Genomic DNA, 20,830 nt, shown 5'->3' with positions numbered 1-20,830 from the left:
GAGAGAGGGAGTCGGGGGGGGGGGGGAAGAGAGAGAGGGAGTCGGGGGGGGGGAGAGAGAGAGGGAGTCGGGGGGGGGGGGAAGAGAGAGAGGGAGTCGGGGGGGGGGGGGGGGGAAGAGAGAGAGGGAGTCTGGGGGGGGGGGGGGAGAGAGAGGGAGTCTGGGGGGGGGGGGAGAGAGAGAGGGAGTCGGGGGGGGGGGAAGAGAGAGGGAGTCGGGGGGGGGGAAGAGAGAGAGGGAGTCGGGGGGGGGGGAAGAGAGAGAGGGAGTCGGGGGGGGGGGCGGGGGGAAGAGAGAGAGGGAGTTGGGGGGGGGGGAAGAGAGAGAGGGAGTGGAGAGAGGGAGTGGGGAGGGGGGGGGGGGAGAGAGGGAGTCGGGGGGGGGAGAGAGGGAGTCGGGGGGGGGGAAGAGAGAGGGAGTCGGGGCGGGGGGGGGGAAGAGAGAGAGGGAGTCGGGGCGGGGGGGGGGAAGAGAGAGAGGGAGTCGGGGCGGGGGGGGGAGAGAGAGAGGGAGTCGGGGGGGGGGAGAGAGGGAGTCGGGGGGGGGGGAAGAGAGGGAGTCGGGGGGGGAGGGGGGAAAGAGGAAGTCGGGGGGAGGGGGGGAAGAGAGAGGGATTCGGGGGGAGGGAGGGGGGCGAAGAGAGAGAGAGTCGGGAGGGGGGAAGAGAGAGAGAGTCGGGAGGGGGGGAAGAGAGAGGGATTCGGGGGAGGGAGGGGGGCGAAGAGAGAGAGAGTCGGGAGGGGGGGAAGAGAGAGAGAGTCGGGAGGGGGGGAAGAGAGAGAGTAGGGGGGAGAAAGAGAGAGAGAGAGAGAGTTGGGGGAGGGGGGGGGAAGAGAGAGAGAGAGAGGGGGGGAAGAGAGAGAGAGAGAGAGTTGGGGGTAGAGAGAGAGAGAGAGAGGGAGTCGGGAGGAAGAGAGAGAGAGGGAGTCGGGAGGAAGAGAGAGAGAGAGGGAGTCGGGGGGAAGAGAGAGAGAGAGAGGGAGTCGGGGGGAGGGAGGGGGGGAAGAGAGAGGGAGTCGGGGGGAGGGAGGGGGGGAAGAGAGAGGGAGTCGGGGGGAGGGAGGGGGGGAAGAGAGAGGGAGTCGGGGGGAGGGAGGGGGGGAAGAGAGAGGGAGTCGGGGGGAGAGAGGGGGGGAAGAGAGAGGGAGTCGGGGGGGGAGGGAGGGGGGGAAGGGGGAGGGAGGGGGGGAAGAGAGAGGGAGTCGGGGGGAGGGAGGGGGGGAAGAGAGAGGGAGTCGGGGGGAGGGAGGGGGGGAAGAGAGAGGGAGTCGGGGGTAGAGAGGGGGAGTCGGGGGGAGGGAGGGGGGGAAGAGAGGGAGAGTCGGGGGGAGGGAGGGGGGGAAGAGAGAGGGAGTCGGGGGGAGGGAGGGGGGGAAGAGAGAGGGAGTCGGGGGGAGGGAGGGGGGGAAGAGAGAGGGAGTCGGGGGGAGGGAGGGGGGGAAGAGAGGGAGTCGGGGGGAGGGAGGGGGGGGAAGAGAGAGGGAGTCGGGGGGAGGGAGGGGGGGAAGAGAGGGGGGGAGGGGGGGAAGAGAGGGAGTCGGGGGGAGGGAAAGGGGGAAGAGAGAGGGAGTCGGGGGAGGGGGGGGGTAAAAGAGAGAGGGAGTCGGGGGAGGGATGGGGGGAAGAGAGAGAGAGGGAGTCGGGGGAGGGATGGAGGGAAGAGAGAGGGAGTCGGAGGGAGGGGGGGAAGAGAGAGAGAGGGAGTCGGGGGGGAGGGAGGGGGGGAAGAGAGAGAGGGAGTCGGGGGAAGAGAGAGAGTCTGGAGGGAAGAGAGGGAGTCGGGGGGGGGGGGGGGTGAAGAGAGAGAGAGAGTTGCGGGGAGAGTGAGAGAGAGAAAGTTGGGGGGAGGGAGTGGGGGAAGAGAGAGAGAGGGAGTCGGGGGGAGGGAGGGAGTCGGGGAGAGGGACGGGGGGAAGAAGGAGTCGGAGGGAGGGAGGGGGGGTGGAAGAGAGAGAGGGAGCCAGAGGGAGGGGGGGGGAGAGAGAGAGGGGAGAGGGGGGGAAAAGAGAGGGAGTCGGGGTGAGGGGGGGGGGAAGAGAGAGAGAGAGAGAGAGTCGGGGGGAGGGAGGGGGGAAGAGAGAGAGAGAGTTGGGGGGAGGGAGCGGGGGGAAGAGAGAGTCGGGGTGTATGGAGGGGGGGGGAAAGAGAGAGAGAGAGAGTCGGGGGGGAGGGAGGGGGACGGAAGAGAGAGAGTCGGGGGGAGGGAGGAGGCGGAAGAGAGAGAGTCGGGGGAGGGAGGGGGGGAAGAGAGAGCGAGAGAGAGTCCGGTGAAGGGACAGGGGGAAGAGAGAAAGAGAGAGAGAGAGTCGGTGTCGGGGGGGAAAGAGAGAGAGTCGGGTTGGGGGGGAAAAGAGAGAGTCGGGGGGAGGGAAAAGAGAGAGTCGGGGGGAGGGAGGGGGGAAAGAGAGGGAGAGTCGGGGGCAAGGGAGGGGGTGGGAAAGAGAGAGAGAGAGAGAGACGGGGGGAAGGGAGGGGGGGGGGGCTAAGAGAGAGAGAGAGAGAGTCGGGTGAAGGGAGTGGGGGGGTGCGAAATGGAAGAGAGTCCGGGCGGGGGGAAAATGGGCAGAGTCGGGCCTCGGGTCCTACTTCTCGGCACCACGTGGAGGGAATGATTCAGGGTGGGGGGGTGGAGCTTGAATGGGCGCGGCTTGACAGATGCATGTCTTAAAAAAAAAAGTGCAGTACAAATAGTTGCACTGTTTTATTTAGTAGTCGAGGCACTTAGATTTATTGCCTTTAGTATATAAATCAGTTCTATTTATGTATGTTATGTCAATGTTATAAATGTAAGTACTGATGGTTATTAATGTCTTCAAGAAAAAATGACATGCATCAATAAATGTATTTATTTTAGAAATAGAACAATCTTGCTTTCAGAAACATTAGTATTGCATGCATGTTGGTATAAATACATGTTGTAAAACCAAATTTGACTTTTCTTTAAGTCGGTCAGCAGATAAAGGAACATCACCAGGATCTCCGTACAGATGTCGGGTAAGCTGTGGTATTTGCATTTTTATTCCATGAAGTTAATTTAGTACATAATTCTAATATCTCTTTTCATGTTCATTGGTTCTGGTTCAACGTGGTTTGAAGTTGGTGCTGGGTCTTTTCCTGAGCTGCCTGTGCACTTGTGGCTGGTTTAATGGCTAAGATGATTTGGCCAAAGACTTTCCCTACCTATTGAGAGATGCCTGGCATCTACTATCAGAAACTATTTTTCAAACCTATTAGATTAATAGTTCAGGATTACTGAGCTGTATGTGATCACCATCCTCTGCAGATCATTACAATTAAGTTTGTACTCAAGCTAGCTGATCAGTGCAGAGAATCACAGTTGTGAACTGCACCTAATCTATAAACCATGCAAGCTTGCTACAAATTGATTTGAAAATGATAGCATTTCACTGCTTCCAAGTTTGATTATTGACTACCAAATTTGAAAAGATCCATACATAATGCATACTCAGTTGGTTATGGTGAAAAAATTATGTCATGACTGAACAGAAGTACATATGAAATAGGAGCAGCAGTAGGCCATTTGGCTCCTCTTGCCTCCTCCGCCATTCATAAGAACATAAGAAATAGGAGCAGGAGTAGGCCATATAGCCCCTTGGGTCCACTTCTCTGCCCGCTCCCCATAACCCCTTATTCCCTTATCGGTTAAGAAACAGTCAATCTCTGTCTTAAATTTATTCAATGGCCCAGTTTCCACAGCTCTCTGGGGCAGCGAATTCCACAGATTTACAACTCTGAGAAGAAATTCTTCCTCATCTCAGTTTTAAATGGGCGGCCCCTTATTCTAAGATTATGCCCCCAGTTCTAGTCTCCCCCATCAGTGGAAACATCCTCTCTGCATCCACCTTGTCAAGTCCCCTCATAATCTTACACGTTTCGATAAGATCACCTCTCATTCTTCTGAATTCCAACGAGTAGAGGCCCAACCTACTCAACCTTTCCTCATAAGTCATCTTCGGAATCAACCTAGTGAACCTTCCCTGAACTGCCTCCAAAGCAAGTATATCCTTTCATAAAAATGGAAACCAAAACTATACGCAGTACTCCAGGTGTGGCCTCACCAATACCCTTTATCGCTGTGGCAAGACTTCCGCTTTTATACTTCATCCTTTTTGCAATAAAGACCAAGATTCCATTGGCCTTCCTGATCACTTGCTGTACCTGCATACTAATCTTTTGTGTTTCATGCACCAGGACCCCCAGGTCCCACTGTACTGCGGCACTTTGCAATTTTGACTTGCTCTTCGATTATTTTCGACCAAAGTGCATACACTTTCCAACATTACACTCCATCTGCCAAATTTTTGCCCACTAAGGTAGCCTGTCTATGTCCTTTTGCAGGTTTTTGTGTCCTCAGACATTGCTTTTCCTCCCATCTTTGTATTGTCAGCAAACTTGGCTACGTTACACTCTGTCCCTTCTTCCAAGTCATTAATGTAGATTGTAAATAGTTGGGGTCCCAGCACTGATCCCTATGGCACCCCACTAGTTACTGATTGCCAATCCGAGAATGAACCATTTATCCCGACTCTCTGTTTTCTGTTAGTTAGCCAATCCTCTATCCATGCTAATATATTACCCCCAATCCCATGAGCTGTTATCCTGTGCAGTAACCTTTTATGTAGCACCTTGTCAAATGCCTTCTGGAAATCCAAATACACCACATCCACTGGTTCCCCTTTATCCACCCTGTTCGTTACATCCTCAAAGAATTCTAGAAAATTTGTCAAACATAAATCCATGCTGACTCTGCCTGACTTGAATTATGCTTTTCAAATGTCCTGCTACTGCTTCTTCAATAATGGACTCCAACATTTTCCCAACCACAGATATTAGGCTAACTGGTCTATAGTTTCCTGCTTTTTGTCTGCCTCCTTTTTTAAATAGGGGTGTTACATTTGCAGTTTTTTCAATCTGCTGGGACCTCCCCAGAATCCAGGAAATTCTGGTAAATTACAACCAATGCATCCACTATCCCTGTCGCTACTTCGCTTCAGACCCTAGGATGCAAGCCATCAGGTCCAGGGGATTCATCCGCCTTTAGTCCCATTATCTTACTGAGTAACACCTCCTTAGTGATTGTGGTTGTGTTAAGTTCCTTCCCCCCTCCCCCGCCGTAGCCCCTTGACTATCCACTGTTGGGATATTTTTTAGTGTCCTCTACTGTAAAGACTGATACAAAATATTTGTTCAGAGTTTCTGCCATCTCCATGTTCCCCATCACTAATTCCCCGGTCTCGTCCTCTAAGGGACCAACATTTACTTTAGCCACTCTTTTTTCCTTTTTATATATCTGTAAAAACTTTTGCTATCTGTTTTTATATTTTGTGCTAGTTTACTTTCAGTCTATCTTCCCTTTCTTAATCATATTTTAGTCATTCTTTGCTGGCTTTTAAAAGCTCCCAATCTTCTTTCCTCCCATTCGTTTTGGCCACTTTGTATGCCCTTGTTTTTAAATTGGGTACCATCCTTTATTTCTTTAGTTAGCCATGGATGGCTATCTTCTTTTACACCCTTTCCTCCTCACTGGAATATATTTTTCTTGAGTGAAATCATGGCTGATCTACCTCAACTCCATTTGCCTGCACTATCCCCATATCCATTGATTCCCTTAATATCCAAAAATCTATTGAACTATGTCTTAAATATACTCAACAACTGAGCTTCCGCAGCCCTCAAGTAGAGAATTCCAAAGATTCACAACCCTCTGAGTGAAAAAAATTCTCCTCATCTCAGTCCTAAATGGTCGACCCCTTATTATGAGACTGTGGCCCCTGGTTCTAGACTTCCGCCAGGGGAAACATCCTCCCTGCATCTACCCGATCAAGCCCTGTAAAAAATGGTGTATGTTTCAATGAGATCACCCCTCATTCTTCTAAACTCTAGAGAATATAGGCCTAGTCTACTCAATCTCTCCTCATAGGACAGTCCCCCCATCCCAGGAATCAGTCTGGTGAACCTTTGTTGCACTCCATCTATGGCAAGTATATCCCTCCTTGGGTAAGGAGACCAAAATTGTACACAGTACTCCAGGCGCAGTCTCACCAGGGCCTTAGATAATTGCAGTAAGACATCTTTACTCTTATACTCAAATCCTCTTGTAATAAAGGCCAACATACTATTTGCTTTCTTAATTGCTTGCTGTACCTGCATGTTAACTTTCAGTGATTCGTGTACAAAGACACCCAGGTCCCTCTGAACAACAACATTTCCCAATCTTTCACCATTTAATAAATACTCTGCTTTTCTATTTTTCCTACCAAAATGGATAATTTCACATTTCTCCACATTATATTCCATTTGCCATGTTCTTGCCCAGTTACTTAGCCTGTCTATATCCTCTTGAAGCATCTTTGCATCCTTCTCAATGGATGTTTTCCTGTTTACATGGAAAGTTCCTTAGTTGCTTAATGAATGACTAAAGTGTTTGGAATTTTGTGTCTTTTATCTGGAAATATACCAAAACAACAATGTTATTTATGACTCAAATTATAGCAGAGCACTTAGATTTGTCTACGATGTTGAATACTGTTTCAAAGTGTGATGAGGATTTGAATAGCAACTAGTTTATCTTATACAAGAAAATGTAACAATAATGGATTTAAAATGTGAATTACAATGGAAATGATCTGAAATTAATTGAAAATGGGTTCACTATCGTAAAATAACTGGAGAGCTGGGATCTGCCCATGTGACAAGTAATGGTTAGATAAAATCGTGCATTTAAAAATTTCACTTTAAAAAAGGAAAACATTTATTTTAAATGTTAGCATAACAAAATAACTGATAAGGGGTTATGGGGAGTGGGCAGGGAAGTGGACCTGAGTCCATGATCGGATCAGCCATGATTGTATTAAATGGCAGAGCAGGCTCGAGGGGCCATATGGCCCACTCCTGCTCCTATTTCTTATGTTCTTATGTATTATAAACTCATGCCAGTACATGGGAGGATCAAAAGCTTTATTGAAAATCTCACTCCTTACACTGTAGGATAGGCTTAAGTTAAATCCTTAGAATTACAAATTTACTGGACAACTAAATGGAAAAAAATGGAAAAATTGTTACCCTGTAAAGACAGAAAATGGAACAATTTTGAAACTGATAAATATCAAACTGGTAGTGTATAAATTGCTGGATTAAAAACTCGGGAATATATAAGTGTTTCTATTGCTCAGTGGGATGTGAGCGGCAGCTCTCTAGCTGTCTGGAGATATTTACTGGATAAATTTTTTAAAAAACAGCCTTTTAGAAATTTCTTAAACATGTTGTATGAGTCAAACAAAATATCAAGCATCAAGTCCAAGTTCAGACTTTTGCATGAGGCTGAGCCCTTCAAGTTAAGATTTTATTGAAGGCATTAAAAGACAGTTCAATGGATAAATTTGATAATGTGGAATATGCAATTGTTTTGATTTGTTTAATCCTTTATTCTGGAGATTAGAAATGTCAATTACTGTGCAATAAAATGCTCAGTTAAAACATTTTTTAATAAAACATTTTGAGTGATTCTGTGGATAGCCAGTGGCCAGATTGTATAATCACCAGGTAATATATTCTCACTATAAAATACCGACCATTGTGTGTAACACCTTTAACAGTGAAAAGATTTATCACAGCGCCACCTACGGAAACAACAGTACTAGTTTTAAATGAAACCTGCTCTACATGCTGAATTTAATATATAATAAATGGACAGATTTATATACAAAGATGCTTTTCTTCCCGTCAGTAATCACTTACAATACATATCCTGCCACTCTTCCCTAACTCGGTTGACGATGGTCACTTGGAAGGGACACTGTTGAACTATTGCTCTCATGTCTTGGGTCTCAATCTTCTACAAGTACCTCCCCTAACTGACTGTTAGTCTGATGGGGTTTCAGGTGTAAATCGGTGTATGGCTGGATCTTATCTTCAGTCAGTGCCCACACGTAGCAGGAGTCACCTAGATAGTGACTGGGAGAAGGCACCAAGCCTCTCTTTGACGCCGCCTGGGAATGGAGGTTAATTTTCACACACTCCGAACCTTCTGCTTGGATTGGTTTTCTATGTAGCACAGTACTGACACTACAAAGTGCATTTACCTACAAGATCACAGGGAGAACATTTAAAATGTGTCAGTGTTCTGTCAGTATTTATCTTTTCAGTCTAATGGGGATAAGCACAGTTGTGCACGATAAAATGTACTCTTCATTATCCTTTTTTTTTCATTAAGTGCCTCATTCGCCACCTTTCCCTGTACATATGGACATAGGAATTGCATTATCCTCCTTGCAATAAGCCCAATGGAATAGCACAGTGCTCCTTGTAAAGAGTTTTGTGTTGTTGATTGTGTTCATTTTGCAATTTCAGTCAAAATGTTAACTGGTATCCGAGCAGGAAGCTTTTGTGGTAGTTTGTAATATGGTTTGATATTTACAATTTCTCTGTACTCCTGTGTTTCTGAAAACTTTACTGGTAGCTTGCATAATGTTATATATATCCATAACTGTTTGCCTAAAGCTCTTTTGCATACATTACAGTCTACAGGTTTTCCTGGTGAAGTTGAAAAAAAACAAGATGTAACTAATGCAGACCATAAATGCACTGAGACACAGCAACATGTAAAATGGCGTCATGAAGAAAGGCGACATATTAAACAGATCAGAAAAGATCATATGAAGGTATCTGAAGATTTTCTGCTAGTCATTTGATTAATATAAATAATTTTATAGAATTCTAAAACATGAGTGAGGTTGTGGGTTTAAGCCCCATTCCGGAATGTTGATACAAAATCTAAACTGACACTTAAGTGCTGCATTGTTTGAAATACTCTTCTTCAGATAAGACATAAAACTGAAAACTGTCTGGATGCTCTGGTAGTTCTGAAAGACATAGACCGTTCAAAGATAATCACCAATTCTCCCTTGACCAACATTCTTCCCTCAACCAATACCAGCAAAAGCAGAATAATCATTCACCTGATTTCTGTTACAAAATGGTGGGCACATTTTCATATTGTCGTCATATGAGCTCCCAATAATCTTTGTTCACGACTGCCTAGTTTCCCATTCTCTATCAGTGCTGTAGTTGATTACCCTTCCTGTCTTTGTTCCATTAACACTCTTATTTCTTCCTCTTCCTTATGCTCATCACCCAAACATATCCACACTTTTACTGTTGATTCCTCTGTACCTCAACATCTCGGATACGCCACACGGAAGCACATACAACCTCCATCCACTTGCACTATAATGGCTAAATCAATACCTCTTGATCTTTACTGTGCTCGATGCCACAAACTCAATTCCTCTCTTGGCAACTATCTGAGGCTGAACCAGACTGTTCGCAACCTTGGTGTCGTATTTGACACCAAGAGGAGCTTCCGACCAAATAGCCGTGCCATCACTAAGACTGCCTATATTCACCTCCGTAACATTGCCCTGCCCAACTCCGCCTCTGCTTCAGTTCATCTGCTGAAACCCTCATCAATGCCTTTGTTACCTCCTAGACGTAGCTATTCCAATGCACTTCTGGCCGGCCTTCCATCTTCCACCCTCCATAAATTTGAGCTGATTTCAAAACTCTGCTGCCCCTGTTCTAACTCGTACCAAGTCCCGTTCACCCATCACCCCTGTGCTCAATGACCTACATTGGCTCCCGGTTAAGCAACGCCTCGATTTTAAAATTCTCATCCTTGTTTTCAAATCCCCCCCATGGCCTCGCCCCTCCCTATCTCTCTCATCTCCTCCAGGCCTACAACCCTCCAAGTATCTGCGTTCCTCCAATTATGGCCTTTTGCGCATCCCCAATTTAATCGTTCCACCATTAGTAACCGTGCCCTCAGTTGCTGAGGCCCGAAGTTCTGGAATTCCCTCTATACCTCTCCTTTCTTCTTTAAGATGCTCCTTAAAATCTGCCTTAATATGTCCTTGTGTGGTGCGGTTTCAAAATTTGTTAACATTCCTGTGAAGTGCCTTGGGACATTTTGCCAAGTTAAAGGCGCTATATATAGGATGCATCTATTTGTACTGCCAAAATGACTGCCTTGTCTCTGATTGGCTCTCCAATATAACTTGACCTATTGCTGATTGGTCCCCTTGGAGGATAAGCCACACCCTGAAGCTCCTGTGGAATGTGTAATTGGAACCACCCAGCCCAAGTTCTGACTGACGTTCCAATTTGTAATTCGATCCATTTTGACTTCAGGAGGCACAGAGGGTAGATCTCTCCAAAAGCCACCAAGTTCCAGCCGCAGTCCCTTACCCCAACCGAAGTCCCTTACAACACCTTACCCCCCCCCGCCCCCCCCGGACATCATAGATGGGGTATTGCGTACGAATTGTTAACGGGTTTATTGGGTATGAAGTGAATAGTGACAATGTCATCCCCCCCCCCCCCCACCCCCAAAACCCAGCTCTCCCTCTCTCTCTGTCTCTGTCTGTCTCTCTCGCTCTCTCTCGCTCTCTCTCGCTCTCTCTCGCTCTCTCTCGCTCTCTCTCGCTCTCTCTCGCTCTCTCTCGCTCTCTCTCGCTCTCTCTCTGTCTCTCTGTCTCTCTCTTTGTCTCTTGTCTCCCTCCTCCTCCCCTTCCAGCCGCTTCTCTCCCCACCCCACCCCTCGGTCCTTGGCGCAGGCTCGTAGAGGATCAGCAGCTACAAACCGTTGGAGTAACGACGTGGTCAAACTGATTGTGGGGCCCCACTTCCGGTTCTGATTGGGGGTGGAGTCGCGAGAGGACGCAGGTGCAGAAGGACAGAAAAAGTGCAGTATAAATAGGCAGTCCCCTATATAAATGCAAGTTGTTGATGCACCGAGCAACACCAGTTCAAGGGCGCTCACCAATAGAAGGGAAGTTGTGGTCATGGGGGGAGAAGAAGTGTGCTAAATGTTCAGTGGCACAGCACCTTGCTCCTGTTGATTCTGAAGAGTTGGAGGCCTGGCACAGGAGGTGCACCAGATGACAAGACTGCCCTCTAGTAAAAGCACAGATGCAAACTGCATAGAAGGAGATCACTGACCAAGTTGTTGCAGTTACCCAGGTTTCTCATATCTGGCTGCAAATATGAAGGAAGTTTTATGGTATCTGGAGGATGTGAAGGTGTGAGGTCCTCACTTTTATGCATATTTCTTGAGGCTCAACGAGCATAATCAACCTCAGTTGTGAACACCCTCAGTGAGGTACCATTTATAAATTTGTACCCAACCAATTACCCTTTTGTGTACACATTTTAACATACCAGATTCAAACTTTTCCTGCAGGTGGTTTCCTCCCCGAGGCATTCCTTTTCTAGTGGGTCTCTCGATAGGGTCAGCAGCCATGGATGCAGAGGCTAGCTCTGTGTTCCTATTACCCAGTGTTTCCTTTGCTTCAAAGAGTCAGACACTGTTAACTACCACATAATGAAGGCAGCATGGCTACTTCCTGGATAATTGCTAGTCGCATGCATCTTGACATTTCTCTGGTCAAGATTCCACCTTAACTGAGTGAAAACCCTTTCTATTCATGTAGGCTATGGGGTTGATACAAGAACCCCTGATGCCCAAAGATGCCATCTATGATGTTTGCACTCAAATGAACCCTGCCATCTGGTGAAAGTTCTGCTGTGTCTTTTTCATAGGGAACCAAAATACTGAAAGTATTGCCCCTTGTGTTGCAAACACAACTTTTGGCACGTATTTAATACATGCAGACTGTCAGGTTTCCTGTTGTGGCTTGGTTATATAAAAGCTTAATGCTGCAGTAACCTTCAGTCCTATGGAAAGAGCTGTTCCATGTGTTGCCTGTAAGCCAGCTGGCAGCAGACAGTACAGAGGTGTTCCAGCCTGCATTGTGCAGAAGAGGCATCAAAGGTGCGTCTCCTTTGTTGTGTTCAGGAGCATGAGGGCTGCAAAAATGATACCGCGGTAATGACGTGCAGATAAAATGACTCATATGATTTAACTCTTTGTTCTCCCTTCGTGAACTCCTCTTCCTCGCTTAAACCTCCAAAGGAATTCTAACTTTCGTCACTTAATAGCAGCAACTAATGATATAAAGTACTGGTAGAGGAAAAAAATGCAGAAGTGACAAATTACCAAGCAATTCATGTTACACATGGAGGCAAATATAATTGCAAATGGCCACAAAAAATCTGATTCCCAGCCAGACTCTTTTGCTGACAGAGAATGTTGTAAAATTTACCCGACTCCGCTGAAATCAATATAGTCTTTTTTTTTCTTTCATTCTTTCCCAGGACATCAAAATTATGGAACTACTTTCCTACCTCAAATGTTCAGACTTTTAAAACCCAAACTAATGTCACCTAGTCACTATTTTCTGAATTATTTTGTCTTTTTTACTCTTTTCAACCATGAACATTGAGCCTCCGCACCACTTTGTTACTTAAAGAAAATGCTTAATGTTCATTTGTAAAGAAATCGTGTTAATCCATGGAGATTTTTTAAACTTTGTTTTTACATAACATGAAGATTCCTCCCCAGCTTTTCAGTTAAGTAAAGTTTTATGGGAAGATATCATTTTATTTTATAAAGCAACTGGAAATCAAACATTTGAAGAGTTGGGTCAACTCTTGAAATCCCTTTGGATTTTTTCCGGGTTTTTTTGTTAAACGGAGTTATTATTGGGAGCATAGAATTATTGATCATAACTGGTGATTCTCCTAAAGTGAATTGACAAACTGTTCATTTTTAAAGTATAAAATGACATGATATTAGTCCATGGAAATGTAAGTGTCCCTGAAGTGTTACTAGTGTGAATATTAAAGGTCCTTATTGCTGCCTCGCTGGTATGGAAAAGAAAAAAATCCTTTAATCTGGTAATTTATCAAATTTGCAATTTGGCATATTGTTGAAACAAATGTGGCAAAATTAATTGTTTTCCATTTGTATATAAATTTCTCATACAAATTGAATTGTGCCACAATCCCACACTGTTGTAGATATAGCCTAGCTCGGACCTCGTCAAGTCTATCTTCGTCTTTTGGCTAATACCAAGACTCTGTTCAGAATTAGTTTTGAATATCAGTGATCATGTTCCCTTGCATTATTTGCATGACTAAGTGTGAACTTTGTTCCAAACTTGGCATAAGGGCTGATTTGACTATCTTGACTAAAAGAAGCTCCATTCCTGCCAGTGCACAGGTTCTGATTTGGCACGGATGTACTCCTCTTGTCAAATGGGAAATTCTGTACAAGGTAAATAAATTATATTTAATGCAATGCAGCTTTCTGTCTGAACTTTTCTCAAACTGTTGTGCCTTTTCTTCTCTTGGCAGTTAAAATCTTCAAAGAAGAATAAAGAGGAATTTGAATACGAAAATGAGGTATGTATTTTTAACTTCATGTTTAAAAAATTCTTAACCTTAGAATTGCGTCTATGTAGATAGAAACAGCTTGAAGTATGTTGGTCTTGATATTTTATGTTTTTATTGTAAAATTAAGTGGTTTCATTAGATATATTCAATTTAACTTCAAACAGTAGAATTTAGTGGTTGGTTGCTATCCATGTTGCTTTTATAAGCAATGAATTTGCTGGCATGAATTACATCAACCTTCATTATCTTTACACTGCCTTAACTGTTCACATTTAACATGTTTTCTGTTTGTACATCTTGCTTTTTTTGTTGAGGTATTTAATAGCAAATTCACCAGACAAGAAGGGAAAGGAGGTGGGGTAGCTCTGTTAATAAAGGATGATATCGGGGCAGTTATGAGAGACGATATTGGCTCTAATGAACAAAATGTTGAAGCATTGTGGGTGGAGATTAGCGATAGTAAGGGGAAAAAGTCACTGGTGGACGTAGTTTATAGGTCCCCAAATAATAACTTCTCGGTGGGGCGGACAATAATCAAGGGAATAATGGAGGCATGTGAAAAAGGAACGGCAGTAATCATGGGGCATTTTAACCTACATATTGATTGGTCAAATCAAATCGCACTGGGTAGCCTTGAGGAGGAATTCATAGAATGCATACGGGATCATTTCTTAGAACAGTATGTTGCAGAACGTACAAGGGAGCAAGCTATCTTAGATCTGATCCTGTGTAATGAGACAGGAATAATAAACGATCTCCTAATAAAAGATCCTCTCGGAATGAGTGATATGGTTGAATTTGTAATACAGATTGAGGGTGAGGAAGTAGTGTCTCAAACGAGCGTACTATGCTTAAACAAAGGGGACTACAGTGGGATGAGGGCAGAGTTGGCTAAAGTAGACTGGGAACACAGACTAAACGGTGGCACAATTGAGGAACAGTGGAGGACTTTTAAGGAGCTCTTTCATAGTGCTCAACAAAAATATATTCCAGTGAAAAAGAAGGGTGGTAAGAGAAGGGACAACCAGCCGTGGATAACCAAGGAAATAAAGGAGAGTATCAAATTAAAAACCAATGTGTATAAGATGGCCAAGGTTAGTGGGAAACTAGCAAATTGGGGAAAATTTTATACGACAGCAAAGAATGACTAAGAAAGCAATAAAGAAAGGAAAGATAGATTATGAAAGTAAACTTTCGCAAAACATAAAAACAGATAGTAAAACATTTACCGATATATAAAACAGAAAAGAGTGACGAAAGTAAATGTTGGTCCCTTAGAAGATGAGAAGGGGGATTTAATAATGGGAAATATGGAAATAGCTGAGACCTTAAACAATTATTTTGCTTCGGTCTTCACAGTGGAAGACACAAAAACCATGCCAAAAATTGCTGGTCATGGGAATGTGGGAAGGGAGGACCTTGAGACAATCACTATCACTAGGGGGGTAGTGCTGGACAGGCTAATGGATCTCAAGGTAGACAAGTCCCCTGGTCCTGATGAAATGCATCCCAGGGTATTAAAAGAGATGGCGGAAGTTATAGCAGATGCATTCGTTATAATCTACCAAAATTCTCTGGACTCTGGGGCGGTGCCAACAGATTGGAAAGCAGCTAATGTAACGCCTCTGTTTAAAAAAGGGGGCAGACAAAAGGCAGGTAACTATAGGCCGGTTAGTTTAACATCTGTAGTGGGGAAAATGCTTGAAGCTATCATTAAGGAAGAAACAGCGGGACATCTAGATAGGAATAATGCAATCAAGCAGACGCAACATGGATTCATGAAGGGGAAATCATGTTTAACTAATTTACTGGAATTCTTTAAGGATATAACGAGCATGGTGGATAGAGGTGTACCGATGGATATGGTGTATTTAGATTTCCAAAAGGCATTCGATACGGTGCCACACAAAAGGTTACTGCAGAAGATAAAGGTACGCAGAGTCAGAGGAAATGTATTAGCATGGATCGAGAATTGGCTGGCTAACAGAAAGCAGAGAGTCGGGATAAATGGGTCCTTTATCGGGTTGGAAATCGGTGGTTAGTGGTGTGCCACAGGGATCGGTGCTGGGACCACGACTGTTTACAATATACATCGATGACCTGGAAGAGGGGACAGAGTGTAATGTAACAAAATTTGCAGATGACACAAAGATTAGTGGGAAAGCGGGTTGTGTAGAGGATATAGAGAGGCTGCAAACAGATTTAGATCGGTTAAGCGAATGGGCTAAGGTTTGGCAGATGGAATACAATGTCGGAAAATGTGAGGTCATCCACCTTGGGGAAAAAAAAAACAGTAAAAGGGAATATTATTTGAATGGGGAGAAATTACAACATGCTGCGGTGCAGAGGGACCTGGGGGTCCTTGTGCATGAATCCCAAAAAGTTAGTTTGCAGGTGCAGCAGGTAATCAGGAAGGCGAATGGAATGTTGGCCTTCATTGCGAGAGGGATAGAATACAAAAGCAGGGAGGTCCTGCTGCAACTGTATAGGGTATTGGTGAGGCCGCACCTGGAGTATTGCGTGCAGTTTTGGTCACCTTACTTAAGGAAGGATATACTAGCTTTGGAGGGGGTACAGAGAAGATTCACTAGGCTGATTCCGGAGATGAGGGGGTTACCTTATGATACATTGAGTAGACTGGGTCTTTACTCCGTTGGAGTTCAGAAGGATGAGGGGTGATCTTATAGAAACATTTAAAATAATGAAAGGGATAGACAAGATAGAGGCAGAGAGATTGTTTCCACTGGTCGGGGAGACTAGAACTAGGGGGCACAGCCTCAAAATACGGGGGAGACAATTTAAAACCGAGTTGAGAAGGAATTTCTTCTCCCAGAGGGTTGTGAATCTGTGGAATTCGCTGCCCAGGGAAACAGTTGAGGCTAGCTCATTGAATGTATTCAAATCACAGATAGATTTTTAACCAATATGGGAATTAAGGGTTATGGGGAGCGGGCGGGCAAGTGGAGCTGAGTCCACGGCCAGATCAGCCATGATCCGGTTGAGTGGCGGAGCAGGCTCAAGGGGCTAGATGGCCTACTCCTATTCCTAATTCTTATGTTCTTCCTTTTTAATCCAAAATAGCAAAGGAGTTTTTTAGTCATTAATCACGTCAAGCAGAAGAGTTTAACCTCCAAATCTTATAATGCAGTGCAAGTGGGTATCCCTTCGGATCTTCACAGGGTGTGCATTGTGCAGATATCTGAAAGAATCTATGTATTAACTTGGAGCATTGAGACATGGAAAGAGTGGTCACTTTGTTTAGCATTGGCAGATGATCTAGTTATGGGCCTCGGACTAGTTTGTTGCCACTAGATTTAATTTGCCAGCATCTTGAAGAAACTGCATCTGTCCGATCAATGATCCTTTGTTTTCTGGTTTTTGGTCTGTCATGAAAATGAGCTCGTTTTTACAATCCTAACCCTAGATGCAGCTTATAATATGCAGTGGTAATTATCAAGTGGATGTTGTATATTTACAATGTTTTGACTTCAAAGGATCATGCTGTTGAGACTCTGAATTCTGGTACTTCATGCAGAACAACGAGAAATCATGTCCCAGATTATACTTTGCTACGAGTAGTCCTGAATGTAAACAAGAAGAGTAATTATGAAAAAAGATGCACGTTGAAATTTGCTTTTTAAAAATAAAACCTTACAATGAAGGAGGATGAGTGTGAAATATTAGACGAGATGAACATAGTGAGAGAGGAAGTATTAAGGGGCTTAGCAGCTTTGAAAATGGATAAATCCTCAGGCTATAATGAAATGTATCACAGGCTGTTAAGAGAAGCAAAAGAGGAAATAGCAGAGGCTCTGATCATCATTTTCCAATCCTCTCTGGCTACAGGTGTGGTGCCAGAGGACTGGAGGACTGCTAATGTTTAAAAAGGAAGAAAGGGATAGACCAAGTAATTACAGGCCAGTCAGCCTAACCTCAGTGGTGGGAAAATTATTAGAAAAAATCCTGAGGGACAGGATAAATCTTCATTTGGAAAGACATGGATTAATCAAAGACAGTCAGTATGGATTTGTTAAGGGTAGGTCTTTTCTGACTAACTTGATTGAATTTTTTGAGGAGGTAACCAGGAGGGTCGATGAGGGCAGTGCGTATGATGAAGTGTATATGGATTTTAGCAAAGCTTTTGATAAGGTCCCACATGGCCGACTGGTCATGAAAGTAAAAGCCCATGAGATCCGGGGCAAAGTGGCAAGTTAGATCCAAAATTGTCTCAGAGGCAGGAAGAAAAAGTAATGTCTTTGTGACTGGAAAACTATCCAGTGGGGTTCCGCAGGGCTCAGTGCTTGGGTCCCTTGCTTTTTGTGATATATTATCAATGACTTGAATTTGAATGTTGGGGGTATGATTAAGAAGTTTGCAGGTGACACTAAAATAAGCTGTATGGTTGATGATGAAGAAGAAAGCTGCGGACTACAGGAACATATCAATATACTGGTCAGGTGGGCAGAACAGTGGCAAATGGAATTCAATCCAGATAAGTATGAGGTAATGCATTTGGGGAGATCTAACAAGGCAAGGGAATACACATTAAATGGTAGGACACCGAGAAGTGTAGAGGAACAAAGGGACCTTGGAGTGCAGGTCCACAGATCTCTGAAGGTAGCAGACCAGGTAGATAAGGTGGTTAAGAAGGCATATGGAATACTTGCCTTTATTAGTCGAGGCATGGAGTACAAGAGTAAGGAGGTTATGTTTGAACTGTATAAAACACTGGTTAGGCTGCAGCTGGAGTACTCTGCAGTTCTGGTCACCACATTACAGGAAAGATGTGATTGCATTGGAAATGGTGCAGAGGAGATTTACAAGAATGTTGCCTGGACTGGAGAATTTTGGCTATGAGGAAAGATTGGAGATGCTGGGTCTGTTCTCTTTGGAACAGAGGAGGTTCAGGGGAGACCTGATTGAGATGTATAAAATTATGAGGGGTCTGGATAGAGTGGATAGGAAGATTCTATGATTCTGTGACCTGTTTCCCTTCGCAGAGTGGTCAACAACCAGTGGACATAGATTTAAAGTAATTGAAGGGGAGGTATAGAGGAGATATGAGGGGAAATGTATTTACTCAGAGGGTGTCTGGAACTCACTGCCTGAAAGGATGGTAGAGGCAGAAAGCCTCACCACATTTTTAAAAATACTTGGATGCGCACTTAAAGTGCTGTAACCTACAGGGCTACGGACCAAGAGCTGGAAAGTAGGATTAGGTTGGTTAGCTCTTAGTCGGCCGGCGTGGATACGATGGGCCAAAATGGCCTCCTTCCATGTCGTAACTTTCTAAGATTCTAATAACTGATCTTGTTTAGTGCAGCATTTGAGTCAAATTGAGGGCCTGGTTCAAAGCTCAGTTTCAACTCCCTTTCAAACTGAGTGACTTTCTCAGTTCCCCTGAATACATTGTAGTGCTGAACATTTATTTTAGACGGACTAGGGGTTGCAGAAAAATTATTACACCTATCTTGTGGATCTTCAGTTAGCCAATAAAGTACCAATGACCTCAGCTGCAGGGGAAATTTATCACAAGATTTCCTTTCCAATTGAACTGTGGTAATGTGGAGGCAAGAAACCAGAAAGGTTGAGGCAGTGCAGTATATATAAAAAAAAACATGCTCTGGTAATTGAATTCCTTGTTTTTGTGCTACCACTGCAGCAATCCTCTTGTTCCAGGTTAGAATCATCATGATTAAAAAGTCTTGCAGGTACAAAATGTGATCAGTCAACAGCAAAAAGTCATCCTTTACTGGGTTTATTAAGGGGAGGGGGAACATTCGGCACATTAAAACTGCATGTGTTAGGCAGATAATTTAGTGCCTTTCAGCACAGATATAGTCTTGGGTCAGGCATTGGGGGGGTCACTGGGGTTCAGAGTGGGAGGGCGGCCGGGGGGGGGGGGGGTTGCGGGGTCACAGCCATGTTATTCACCACGTGCTGGCGGAGGAGAGGAGGTCAGGTCCCTTATCTTGGGAGCCTCCTATCAACAAGAGCAGGCATTTACGACGGGATCCAACACCGCCTCTAATGTGCCAGTACAGCCTTCGGCCGCCTGAGGAAAAGTGTTTGAAGGCCAGGCCTTCAAAACTGTCACCAAGTTCATGGTCTACACCGCCCTCCTGTAATGCTCAGAAGCATGGACCATGTACAGTAGACACCTCAAATCGCTGAAGGAATACCACCAACGATGTCTCCGCAAGATCCTACAAATCTCCTGGGAGGACAGACGCACCAACATTAGCGTCCAGGACCAGGCCAAAATCCCCAGCATTGAAGCACTGACCACACTTGATCAGCTCCGCTGGGCAGGCCACATACTTCGCATGCCAGACACAAGACTCCCAAAGCAAGCGCTCTACTCGGAACTCCTTCACAGCAAACGAACCAAAGGTGAGCAGCGGAAATGTTACAAGAACACCCTCAAAGCCTCCCTGATAAAGTGCAACATCCCCACTGACACCTGGGAGTCCCTGGCCAAAGACCGCCCTAAGTGGAGGAAGTGCATCCGGGAGGGCGCTGAGCTCCTTGAGTCTCATCACCGAGAACATGCAGAAATCAAGCACAGGCAGTGGAAAGAGCGTGCGGCAAACCAGTCCCACCCACCCTTTCCCTCAACGACTGTTTGTCCCACCTGTGACAGAGACTGTGGTTCTCGTATTGGAATGTTCAGCCACCTAAGAACTCATGCTAAGAGTAGAAGCAAGTCTTCCTCGATTCCAAGGCACTGCATATGATGATGATGATGATGTCGTCTTGGGTCAGCCCTCCCTTTAGCCCTATAAGATATCTTGCTTATCCTGAGACCAGCTGAACGGGGATCCCATTGAACTATAAATGGAGCTTGCAGTATATTTTGCTGCAAAGCACCACACACCTACCCACACATACTTTGAAAAATATTAGTTTATAGATTACTAAAATACAATTTAAATTAAGTTATTAAGTAAATTAGTCCTGTGAAACATTTAATTTTCTAAAGACTTGGTCACCCTTGAGATAAAATGAACTGTAATAGAAGAACATATTGGGCTCAATTTTCCCCACTGATTTGCGCTGTTTTTTTTGAGCAGGCTGCTCTTTTTGGCCTAAGTTGAAAAACCACAGTTTTCCCAATCAATTTTCACCAGTGTAACTCTGTTGGTTTGGATTTTTTTTAAGTCCTTTTTTTTTCAGCCAAAGGGGACGTAACCAGCCAGCCACCTATGCCACTTCTGGCCATTTAGGGAAGTTTGGCTAGCTGAGAGTTACTCCAGTTCTGATTAGGCCATTGTATGTGGCCTCTGCAGAAAAACCTTCCCTAGAGTTAAGGAAACCGGCGCAGCAGTTGCCTCTTGGACACAGTGAAAGAATTGAAAAACACATGGCAGCAACCTACCTCCAACCCTGCCCGAAGGGCTTGCCGGTCCCGTCCCATTCTCGGTCCCCGGTTCAAAGTCCGGTCCCATTCTCAGTCCCCGGTTGAGACAGAGAGAGACAGCTATGTATTTTTCAATTGTTTTAATGTGTTGGGAATGGC

At 45.0% G+C, this 20,830-nt stretch overlaps 1 protein-coding gene across 5 annotated transcripts in view; it reads left to right on the top strand.

Moving 5' to 3' along the window:
* lrch2 (leucine-rich repeats and calponin homology (CH) domain containing 2) overlaps positions 1–20,830 on the top strand; it is a 199,244-nt gene that overhangs the window by 149,739 nt on the left and 28,675 nt on the right. For all 5 annotated transcript variants that reach the window (XR_011593624.1, XM_070883131.1, XM_070883130.1 and 2 more), the window contains 3 exons: positions 2,946–2,994; positions 8,541–8,681; positions 13,273–13,320. Coding sequence is in view for 4 of the 5 variants with exons in the window: in XM_070883131.1 (XP_070739232.1) it covers positions 2,946–2,994; positions 8,541–8,681; positions 13,273–13,320 (238 nt within the window). In the remaining variant the exon portion in view is untranslated. The remainder of the gene's footprint in view (positions 1–2,945; positions 2,995–8,540; positions 8,682–13,272; positions 13,321–20,830) is intronic.

The sequence above is a fragment of the Pristiophorus japonicus genome, chromosome 6, assembly GCF_044704955.1.
Source record: "Pristiophorus japonicus isolate sPriJap1 chromosome 6, sPriJap1.hap1, whole genome shotgun sequence".
Classification (NCBI taxonomy): Eukaryota; Metazoa; Chordata; class Chondrichthyes; family Pristiophoridae; genus Pristiophorus; species Pristiophorus japonicus.
This window is presented reverse-complemented; position numbering and strand designations above follow the sequence as displayed.